At 33.5% G+C, this 12,315-nt stretch overlaps 1 protein-coding gene across 3 annotated transcripts in view; it reads left to right on the top strand.

The window, feature by feature from the left end:
* The window catches only part of GRIK2 (glutamate ionotropic receptor kainate type subunit 2), a 668,512-nt gene extending 660,697 nt beyond the window's left edge, over positions 1-7,815 (top strand). Inside the window, exons 16-17 of one of the 3 annotated variants that reach the window (XM_007465777.1) lie at positions 3,655-3,789; positions 6,115-6,279. In XM_007465777.1, coding sequence (XP_007465839.1) covers positions 3,655-3,774 — 120 coding nt within the window. In that variant the 3' untranslated portion in view covers positions 3,775-3,789; positions 6,115-6,279. Of the gene's footprint in view, positions 1-2,046; positions 2,134-3,654; positions 3,790-6,114 lie in introns of all 3 variants that reach the window. The other 2 variants (XM_007465778.1, XM_007465776.1) reach the window with 2 other exon arrangements.
* Positions 7,816-12,315: the final 4,500 nt, after the last annotated feature.

The raw sequence follows: 12,315 nt of genomic DNA, 5'->3' as shown, positions 1-12,315 counted from the left end.
TAGGGAAAGTATGAAAATGTGTAATGATGCCCCATTTTTCTCCATCTCATTGTATTTGCAAAATGCACTATAATGATATTCAGTAACTGTTTCTGTAAGAGTTAAGGTTTCTGAGAATATTTTAATCTTTGGTTATGTTTATCATTGTAAAATAATCCAGGCTAAAGGGTAGGATGCTTTGTCATTTTATCTAATGAGAAAAAATAATTTAGCCCCATAACTTTTTTTCTGTCTGATTTATTATTTAGTGTTCAAAAAATTACCATTTATTAAGAGGAGAGTCCAGGTAGAAGCCTCAGCTGAAATTCAAATCACTGTTAATGAGGCAGGCTAATATAATAACACACTTACAGAATGGAAGTCAAGCGAATAGTGTTCCTCTTTTAGCTCGGTTACCAGTTATATGCATACCCGTCTGACTGCACAGCTTATCTAAATAATATAATTTTTTTAAAAGAGAGCTGCTCTGGGCTTCCCTGGTGGCTCAGTGCTTGAGAGTCCGCCTGCCGATGCAGGAGACGCGGGTTCGTGCCCCGTTTCGGGAGGATCCCACATGCCGCGGAGCGGCTGGGCCCGTGAGCCATGGCCGCTGAGCCTGCGCGTCCGGAGCCTGTGCTCCGCAAATGGGAGAGGCCACAACAGTGAGAGGCCCGCATAACGCAAGGAAAAAAAAAAAAAAAAAAAAAAAAAAAGAGAGAGCTGCTCTAAAACTGAATGTCAAGATCAAAGTTGCTATATAAATATATTTTTGACATGAGTGTCTTAACTAGTCATTTTTCATCTCTCATTGCATCACTGTTACATTCATATAGCCTTAGGTAAATTCATACTTCTGATGTATAGCATTAGCTATTTGATATTTTTAAAAGACTGCCAATTAAGCAGTACAAATCAAAAGGAACGGGCCATGTTAAATGACATTTATCTTCCTCATTCAATGCACCAACATTTATATAAAATATTGCATATTACATCAAATATACTTTTTATTTCCTTTTAGTTATTATTTAGTTAATTTAATTATTATCTAATGTGGAATAATTTTCTGCAGGGATTAATTACAGTGACTGTTTGGACTTGTCTCTACTACATGTGATCTGGAATTCTTGGTCAAATGGCCTACAGCATCAGAAATTAATTAGAAAATGTCTGAGAATGAACGAGGTATCCGTAATCAGTTAAATAATTTAAATGACAAACAAAACAAAACAGTTTGGTTGATATACGCTAGTACATATTAGGACATTGCACCACAAAATCTGTTAGAAGCAGCTTAAAGATGTTTTAATAGGGCTTCAAATAGAAACTGTATGCAAAAACGGTTGGAAATTATTCTGAATGAATATTGTAATATCATTTAGTTAATTTTATACCATCAAAGAATAGGACAGCAAGATGTATAAAACAGTTTCCTCCTTAAAAAATATATACTAAATAGAGACCTGATAGTAGCATGTAATATTTATGATTATTTCTCTTTTAATTGATAAGTGACTATATATTCAACATGAAAATGACGAGCTTCAAAGTTAAAAAAATTAAACTGGTTATTTTTCATCAGTGCCTGTTTTTTTAAAAAAAGACATTGCTAAATATAAAGGTTTTAACTTAAAAATGAAATTTAAATATATCAGTGTTCAATGTGGAGCATTTTTACAACTAGATTTCTAATATTAAAAAAATTTATGTACTTCTCAAAGTGCTGTCACATCATGTTATCATATAAACATATCTATAAATTAGAAAGTTAAGCTATTAAGAATAAATTATTCTATTACACCAAGAATGATATTCTTGAGAACATTTATCTGCAGACTATTTATGTGTTTTCTTATACTTAAAATTAAAAAAGAAAATAGATTGTTTAAAAGGCAATGTATATATAGCCAAATTCATATTTTTAAGATTTCCAGACCTTCATTGTTTCAATTAGAGATGTGTAAATACAGGTTGCCTCATTAAATATAGTGGATTTTATAATGAGTTTAATAATTTAAATGCACTTATACATGCTAACAGCTCAAAGATTTAAATTTTCATTTTCAGGAATCTTCTATTTGGTTAGTGCCACCCTACCATCCAGACACTGTTTAGTAAACTTTTGAAACTTACTAAAAGAGGTTTTTAATAATGGTTAGTATCTTTGCACCTTTCTTTTTTCTTTTTGTAGTCTGTTATATTGTGCAGAAACATTTTTGTTGTTGTTTTCACCCTAAGAAACTTTATTTAATGACACAATTCGTGTGTTTCTATCTCTAAGAAGTAATTTGAAAAGCATGGTAGTTTTCTTTCTCTCCCTCCCTCCCTCCCTTCCTTCCTCTCTCTCCCTCTCTCTCTTTTATTCTTTCTTCTTCCCCTTCTCCCTTCCTCCTCCTCATCTTCTTTCTTCTTCATTATAACCCAGGAAATTTCCTGTCAAGCGCATTTGGGTTTTTCAAAACCTTATTTCGTAGTTCAGTAAAAAAGACATTTTAAAAATTCTGATCATGATATGAAGTAGGAAAGATAATTTGTCTCTATCAAATGACAAGTTAGAACTTTAAAAATCAGACAGTAATTTTTTGGCAACATACAACACAGGGAAACAACTATATTTCACAATCATCTCTACAGCTTTAACATTAGATTCTTACATAGATCAAGGTATGGAATTTACATTCTAAAGCTTTAAAAAGAGAAAAGAATATGTATTTGCCCTAATGCCACAAGTGAACTGTACTTTATGGTATCATTAATTTTTAAACTTTGTCATGTTGATTCCAAACTCTTGCCCAAGCCTAAAGGTTTTCATAGTTTTGTGAAGGATTAAAAATATTATACAAGTGAGAAAAGAACCTATTGTCTTATGGTGACTTTATTAGAACCTAAGATAAAACTATTTTTTAGGTAAACTTACATTGATAGCTCAAAAAATAACTGGCAAAATTCAGTTTATTCAGAGAAAAAATTAACAAAAGTGATGAATGACATTATATAATCAAGACTACTTATTGCTTAAAGGTTTCTTGATTAAAATTTTCACTTTCTAATGGCTTTGTAAAATAGAGAAAGCCTAAAATAGTAATGGTGGGGTTACATGTTTATAATTTTCATAGCTTCTAAATTTGTAAATATTATTTACTTAAGATAAGTTTAAGTTATAAAAGATAAAAGTATTGTGATCCTTGGGGCAGGGATTTTACCTATGTTTTATGTTAATCAGCATTACAAAATTTACATTACATAAAATTGCTTAAAAGAGTTTAAATGTCTTTATTTGTAGTCTGAAGTTAAGTATAGGATACTAATACAGTTTACTTTTTAACTTACTGGAAATAAAACTGAGTCATTTCATAGCTGAATGGGTATGTATATTTATAAGATTTTTTTTTCTAAGAAAATCAGTTGTTTAGATCACTGTCTTACTATGGACAAAACAATATTTCTATTCTATCAATTTTTTTAATTAGTATAATCAAAATGTCTAAAAATTCAGCTTGCCAAAGACAGTGTTATAAATTATTTAACATTTAGAAAATTTATTTGTTTTAAATGAATCCTTATTTCAAACAATTCAGCATTAGCCACATCCTATAACATTTTAAAGTGTCGATGGCATCAAGTTCTGACCTTGTTACATTATCTAATCAATTCTTCTGTTAAATGTTTCAACAGAGAACCAAGACTAAGTTACCTCAAGACTATGTATTCCTCCCTCTTTTGGAGTCAGATTTTTCCATTTCTACAGTGTTGTCATCATCACCATCTTCATCATCATTATCATCATGTTCTTAATAAGTACATCTAATAGTAGGTATTAAGCAACAAGAAGCACTGTGTCCCTATACTGGCTGTCAGGTGTCATATAGATCCTTTAATAGAAATAGAATTCATGGATTTCAGAACTGTATTATTTAACACATAATAAATAACGCATAGAAATAACTCCATACTTAATGGGGAATTCATGTGTAGCACATAATCATCTCCCATTACAAGTACTAATAAATTAATATTTTTACTAATTTAATGTTATTAAACAAAGTTTTATCTGATTAGTTAGATCACTTGTACACAACGCATTTTACTAAGCGTCTGAAAAAAAACCTTTTTAAGCTTTTTTTAAGCAACTGAATTAGAAACTTTAAAAAATAATTAAAATGTTAGGGTCGTGTATGGCTATTGTTAATTCAGTCAACATTTAAAGAACATGTGTGTACAAGAGCACTTAATCTCTGCTCTTTACAATTCAGTGAGAGGGATGCATACACCTAGAGGCCAGACAGAGAAACATGATAATGAATGCAAAATACTGAATTGAGTGAAAATAATGAGGCTGATCAATTGGAAAGTGATTCCTGAATAAGTTAAAATTTGAGTCATGTCCGGAGGTAAGGGATAAAGCTGGATTGATGTGAAAGATGAAAGAACTCTGCTAGGTAACAGAGCAGGAGAAGCAAAGTGGAAAAAACTTGGAGGTCCAAAAAGAAGGGTGTGTGGAGAGAAAAAAGGAAAAGGTTGAGGGGGAGAGATGAGGTAGAGCTGACTCAGAGAGGTCATGATATAAAAAAGAGGAGAATTGGATTTCACCTGTTTCTTGGACAAAAAAATACTATTAATAACCGGTGTTTAAAACAGTAGATTATCTGATAATGGCGAGCTTTTTGAGAATGGCCTAGACATAGAGGTGGGAAGATCACTAAGGAAACTGTTCAGGAATCCATAAAAGAAAAATGAGAATATAGCCAGGAATGTACAAGAAGTTATTAGGTCAGGGTCAAAATCACAAAATTTGGTATCAGAATATCTTGCTGGAGGTGTAGGTGTGAGCTGCAGAAAGTGACTTATCTTTTCTCTGAATCCATTTTCTCTGTTGTACAGATGCCCACCTTAATTCAGTATTAGTTTGTGTCACAGAGGTGATGTATACAAAGTATTTTTTAAAAATATAAGGCATGTATATGGTATTAAATATTTTTATCCTGTATTATTTTGGAATTAGCCTAAGCTGATAAACAACAAGGAAGCAATACAAAAAGCAAAAAACTAAGTCTTCACATGTATATTTAATTAGGTTTATTTCATTATGTTTCCATATCACTTTTTGGAATTTTGTAAATTTTTCATACTTGTCCACATTTTTAGTTGTCCACATTTTTAGTTCTTGCACAGAAACAGCCTAAGTCTTAGACCATCTGAATGTCAACAACAATGTGAACTGGTTCATGAATCTGATTTATATGTACCTAACACACGTATCTCAATTAGCTGGGGAGGGAGACTAACAAATTTTTGTTTCACATTTTGACTCTGTAATAGGAATTTGAGGATTGTGTAATAATGAGCCCCAAATATACAGAATTTCTGGCAAATCTATTGCCAATAAAACAGGAATTTAGAAAAAAATTACGTATAGGGTCATTTTTTTCTTCATGGAATAAATTATTTATCAGCTCTCAGTTATCAAGCTGATGGTGACAAAGAAGTTAATATGTGTGCATGGATTTTTAATGTGATACAGTGTCATTTCATGATTAGCTCATATGTGTTTGTAATCATCATCGCTAGTTTTACAGGCAGAATCACAAAACGATACAATGAATAGCAGAAATTATTTTCCATATTTTATGTCTAAATGTGTGAGTACTATTTTTGTTCTGTTATGAAATTCACGATGAAGAATCCACGTTTAAAGAAAATTTTCATATCTCATGTTGTGATCTAAAAACCAGTTCATTTTTTTCTAATTTTTTTAGATAGCAAAAATGGATTTCTGGTAACCAATTTGTGTATATGTGCTTATATTTAAATTTTAAGGTCGATTTATATCTTATAATGTTAATTTTATATCTGAAAATCTTATTCAACATATATGTAATGTATGCATTCCTAGTTGGCAGTTCACTTCACTATCAGGTGGAGATTTTCTTTAAACTTGACCACTCTGATAAAATACTTTAATTATCATGATTTGTATGTTAAAATTGTAATAATTTGTTATAATTTTCATAATGGAGTTTTTCAAAACTTCAAGGCTGCTATGTTGACAAGTCTTTGAGAACGATTTTAGTATTGTTTCAGGGCCATTGCCACTGATCTGTTTTGTAATATTTCGTTTTCTGTGTTATTCTGTAGAGGTCCTTCTGTAGTGCCATGGTAGAGGAATTGAGGATGTCCCTGAAGTGCCAGCGTCGGTTAAAACACAAGCCACAGGCCCCAGTTATTGTGAAAACAGAAGAAGTTATCAACATGCACACATTTAACGACAGAAGGTTGCCAGGTAAAGAAACCATGGCATAAAGCTGGGAGGCCAAACACCCAAGCACAAACTGTCGTCTGTTTTTCCAAACAATTTAGCGAGAATGTTTCCTGTGGAAATATGCAACCTGTGCAAAATAAAATGAGTTACCTCATGCCGCTGTGTCTATGAACTAGAGACTCTGTGATCTAAGCAGTTGCAATGATCAGACTTGAATTACAGGCATCATGGAGAACCAAGTTACACGGGGTTAAACTGTTTATCATGGGTTCCTCCCTTCTTCTGAGTGAATGTTACATACGCATTTGTGGCTGGTTTCAAATGCAGTTCAGTAAGAAATTACAGGTTCCTTTTGAGGCCCAACTGTTGCCAGGAGATGGAGCATAACTGCCCCAAGGGTAACGAGGTAAAAAAATCATTAAGAATAAAAATACTTGGAATCAGCAAAAACTGTAGTGTTGCAAGAAACAATACAGTCTTCTGAACATCCAGATAAGAGGGTAGTGATGTTACTAGCCCCCAACTACTCAGTATAATGATCATCTGAATTGACAATACGTGTTTATAAGATGTGATAAAAATGTAATGCAAAACAAATCTGACTTTCATGGCAAGTGGAATATAAGCAGATCTTCATCAGTGTTTCTTTTTCTTTCTTTTTTGTTTTTTCGACAGTCTGTGTCACTGACTGAGATAGAAATGTCAATTACCAAGGAAATAATGTTTTCTCTTATATTCACCATGGCAGGAGATTTAACATGTAACTCTATCAAATCCCTACCTATTCCCCAGACACCCTTTCCCCACTCCCACACCAAGAAAAAAAGCAACAGTTTGTTCAGAGATTCTGAATCAAAAAGGATGATGTTTTGCAATCTTTGTCTTAAGTTGTAAAAGAGGGCTGAGTGTTGATAGTTCTGTGGAAGACTGAAACTTTCATTCTAACATTCAGATATGTTAATCCAAACCCTCCTTCCTGCTATAAATGAACTTGATGGAGCCTGGGCAGATCTCAGTGAAAGGATAAAGGGGACTCGTCATCTAAAGAAAAGTACGTGTGGTGAACTTTGACGTGGACTGCATTTATCAATACAGTCACAATGTTAAATGAACAAAATTCTTGAGCAGTTTTTTTTCAAAAAAATGTTCAGGTTTATTTGTGGAAATGCAAGATTTCTATGAAAATAGTTTTTGTATGGAAATTTTTGTAATACTTTTTATCAACAAAATAAGAACATGCGTTCCTGTCAGGGGTGTGATGTCAAGCATGAATGGTAGTGCGTGTGCACCACCAACGTTTGGTGAAAACTATTTTTATCAAGAAAAAAAGGAATCATAGAAGAGAAATATTTTCAAGTTAGATAATATAAAAGCTAGGTGCACTACCACCACTGCTTACCATGCCACACCCCTGGTTTCCACGAGGCTGATAACATACTGTAACGAACAATTGTGTGTAAAATGGTAAAAGACACAGAACTCTTGACAACATTGTGATAACAGTTGAGTGCACACAGTTTGCTGTTTGAATCCAATGCACAAAATTTAAAAAAATCATTAAAATTATGTCCATTTTACTTTCATCTTTGACTTTCATTTTTCTCTTGTATGGGTAAAGGAATACACAATATGCTCCTTGCATGAAGGGAAGTATACTTCCTGAATCCTTCCAGGTCATCAAGGATGGCCACTTCCCAACTACCTGGAGAAAAGAAGAAAAAAGCTCAGGCCATGAGCTATTCAGATGTAAGAAAAGCTGGACTGGGATATAAAATGTAATCTTCAGGCTTAGGGCAATTCAAATGAGAAAACTAGCAGTTCTAGAGGCTATAGTCATGATCTTACCTCTTCTGTGAGTGGATATTGACTATGTCAATAGGGTTGTATAAGACTGTATAGTGATTGCTGATATTATATTTGAAGTTCAACTGATGTCCAATTTAAGAATTCATTGTGCATTGATAATATAATTCAATGAAGGGAGAGGAAAAGATAGGCTCAATATCAACAATGTTTAAAAAAAAACACAAAAAACTTCATCTGTCCCAAAATTTAACTTTAGGGAGTTATATAAACCACTATTACAAATCTCAGCATTTTTTTTTTTTTTTTTTTAGTGGTAAATAACCTCAAATAACATAGTTTATAAAAATGTTTAGATTTTGGTCAATAATAAGCTTTTCCTCAATCAGATTCTAATCAGATTTTAAAGAACTTCTAAATTCAGTTCTTCATTATATTAAACAACCTTAATAATTGGCAGAAAATGACAACTTTAATTATTTTTAAATAGTCAGGAAATAACTATTTAGATCTTTGGTATGATTTGATAATAATTTTAAGTATTAAGTTAACAAATTTCAAAAAGTATTAAAAAACCTGTTGTATTTTAACTCCAAAGGTAGTTTAGAACATATAAATGATGTGTAACATTTAACTTTTATCCATTTCCTAAAAGGTTCCTGCATTATTGCCAAAGCAGATACTGCCCTACTCATTGGGTGCTTATGTGTATATGAAGTGCTATTCTTAATTTTAATAAAATCTTGATTACTTTCAAAATAATTTCAACCAGTAAAAGAATGTCTCCTCTCTCTGGAAAGGCAATATATTGGAGTAAGATTATTCTCCAGTATCTAACACTCAAATTATAAAAAGAGGAGGAAGAGAATGCCTATTCTAGTCGACAATGTAACCTGATGACTCCAGGTAATCAGTGGAGACACATATACCACAAAAAAAATAACTCTAACCAGTATGGAACACCGAGGGGGTATATTTACACATGCCACAATTAAATAACCCTAACCTGATGAAAGTATCAAGGATTTATATTCATTGTATTTCACAGCTAAGTAACCCTAACAACTATGAGAATACCAAGGAGATATATCCACACATTTACAAGAATAACCCTAACGATTATGGGAGCAGCAAGGGGATAGATTCTATTTTACAAATATGTAAAATGGATAAGGATATTTTATTAATTAAAAATTTTCAAATATTTTGCAATTCAGTTACATATTTTTAAGAATAAGTTCCTTGTTATTACTGAATGAGTATATGTACTAAACACTAATGATTTTAAAGTATTTTAGCACAATGCTTTTTAATGTTTGTTTATTATGAAATTTGCATATAGCAAATCATATACAATGCATATGTACAAGAGAATCATGGCATCTGGCTATAGTGTGCACCAAGAATTGTTTGTCACTGGGAGTGGGCTATTCTATATATTCTAAAACTAGGCTTACTGTCACTCACCTCCAACTCTGAGGTGTAAATTTATGCAGAATACTTTAATAGAGAGAAGAGAGTGTCCAGCTGTTTCAGGAAACAGAACAGGAAAAAAATAATATGGGTCAGGCTCACCTAGGAATTTGGTCCTCAGTTTAAAAGATGGTAAATGGTAGTAAGAATTTGGTCATGACCGTCCTGAGTGTTACCTGCAATTTGAGTCTTATTGCTCAATTTGAGTCCAATTTGCGTCAATTTGAGAGTGGCCCTTTGTGTCTGCAGCACAATCGTTGTTGTGAGATTCTTGCCATTTGAGGATCCCCTTAGTCTCTCTACCATGTAGGATCCCCTGTTGCCTTTAACAGATGTTCTCCCTTTTCTAGGTTTATCTCTGATTTTGGTGACTTCTAAAGAAGGATTACCCAAGAGGTCAACTTTTTGAGCTATTTCATGTGTAAAGATGCTTTTATTCTACTCTCATAAATAATTATTAGTTTTTCTGGGTGTAGAATTCTAAATTGAAAATAATTTTCTTAGATAAATTTGAAAGCATTTTTTCATTGTTTTCTTCTAATTCACACTGTACAAATGTGAAGCCATTCAGATCTCCAATTCTTGGTATGTGAATTTTTAAATTCTCTCTTAGGTTTGTTTGATCTTCTGCTTGTCCCCAGCATCCTGAGATACTGGAGCTACCAAACTGCTGCGTCTACATTTATTACCTTTGCTTTCCTATTTCTCATTTCTGTCATCTTTATATTCCAAATATTGTATTGAGTTTTTCATTTCTGCCAAATTATTTTAATTTCTATGAGTTCTTGTTTTATGAATGCAATAATTTCTCTTATATCTCTGAAGACATTAATAGTAATCTTAGGATATTTCTTTCTCCCTGAAAAGACCTCAGTTTTTTCCCAGTTGTGTTTTCTTATGTGCTTGTTTGGATTTCTATCTTCCATATTAGAGGTTTTCTTCAGATACTTATTAATTCTGAGCAACCTGTTAATGATTAAGAAAAGGGGACTAAAATCTGATTTGGAAGCTCTATGTGCACAGCACGGTAGGGGAGAATATTTACCTAATTAGAGCTTTACCATAGATTAGTCTAGAGGGACTATTTGTTGATGAATCCTTCAAAGTGTCCCTATCTTTGGATCTTTCCTTTGATTCCCCAGAAGAGTATCTTTTAATTTTCTGCCTGGAGATTAAGGCCCTGACTGCCAATGTTCTGCTAATCATAGGTTAAGAGCTCTTGAGATCTCTGCATTCTGCATTCAGAATGACTAAGGTCACTTAATCACCCTGTTTTAAATTTAGCAGTCAGGCTTTCAACTGGACCTGGCATCTTCTAGTCTGGAGTCCTTCATTTTTTCTCTTTTGAGAATAATTCCTTATCACTTTGATGAGGGGTGAAGAACAGCCTCGGAGGGGTGAGAAGAGGGAGGAGAATACAGGGATCCACTGTTTTCAAACTACATTCAATAGGTCCTCCTTGTTGTGTTCTTTCTCCTACACTATTGGTTATTAAGGCATATTGCACAGCTGGGTCTTGTGCCTTGGAAGATTCTGTGATATAATTTGATTGGTTCTCAACTTTTCACTCCTCCTTGTGTTCTTTCTCCTACACTATTGGTTATTAAGGCATATTGCACAGCTGGGTCTTGTGCCTTGGAAGATTCTGTGATATAATTTGATTGGTTCTCAACTTTTCACACCTCCTTGTGTTCTTTCTCCTACACTATTGTTTATTAAGGCATATTGCACAGCTGGGTCTTGTGCCTTGGAAGATTCTGTGATATAATTTGATTGGTTCTCAACTTTTCACACCTCCTTGTTGTGTTCTTTCTCCTACACTATTGGTTATTAAGGCATATTGCACAGCTGGGTCTTGTGCCTTGGAAGATTCTGTGATATAATTTGGTTCTCAACTTTTCACACCTCCTTGTTGTGTTCTTTCTCCTACACTATTGGTTATTAAGGCATATTGCACAGCTGGGTCTGGTGCCTTGGAAGATTCTGTGATATAATTTGGTTCTCAACTTTTCCCTCCTCCTTGTGTTCTTTCTCCTATACTATTGGTTATTAAGGCATATTGCACAGCTGGGTCTGGTGCCTTGGAAGATTCTGTGATATAATTTGGTTCTCAACTTTTCCCTCCTCCTTGTGTTCTTTCTCCTATACTATTGGTTATTAAGGCATATTGCACAGCTGGGTCTGGTGCCTTGGAAGATTCTGTGATATAATTTGGTTCTCAACTTTTCCCTCCTCCTTGTGTTCTTTCTCCTATACTATTGGTTATTAAGGCATATTGCACAGCTGGGTCTGGTGCCTTGGAAGATTCTGTGATATAATTTGGTTCTCAACTTTTCCCTCCTCCTTGTGTTCTTTCTCCTATACTATTGGTTATTAAGGCATATTGCACAGCTGGGTCTGGTGCCTTGGAAGATTCTGTGATATAATTTGGTTCTCATCTTTTCACCCCTCCTTGTTGTGTTCTTTCTCCTACACTATTGGTTATTAAGGCATATTGCACAGCTGGGTCCTGTGCCTTGGAGGATTCTGTGATATAGTCTGATTGGTTCTCAGCTTTTCATACTGACCACTTGGAATTCTATTTTTTCCAGTCTGCTTGGTTAACTATCATTTGTTCATGTGCTTTCTCCTTCCAAAAATTTTGTTGAAATTTTCACCTCTCTTGTTCTTATTCCTGGAGTTTTATACATTTAAAACAACAACAACAAACACCTCTCTACTATAATTTTTATGGTTGAGTAGGGAGCAAAATTTGATGCATGCATTCAATCCTTCACTCTTATCTGGAACAAGAACCCTGT

This window comes from Lipotes vexillifer, unplaced genomic scaffold (assembly GCF_000442215.2).
Source record: "Lipotes vexillifer unplaced genomic scaffold, Lipotes_vexillifer_v1.1 scaffold732, whole genome shotgun sequence".
Taxonomy (NCBI): Eukaryota; Metazoa; Chordata; class Mammalia; order Artiodactyla; family Lipotidae; genus Lipotes; species Lipotes vexillifer.
Note: the sequence above shows the minus strand (reverse complement) of the source record. Positions and strands in the feature narration are given on the sequence as shown.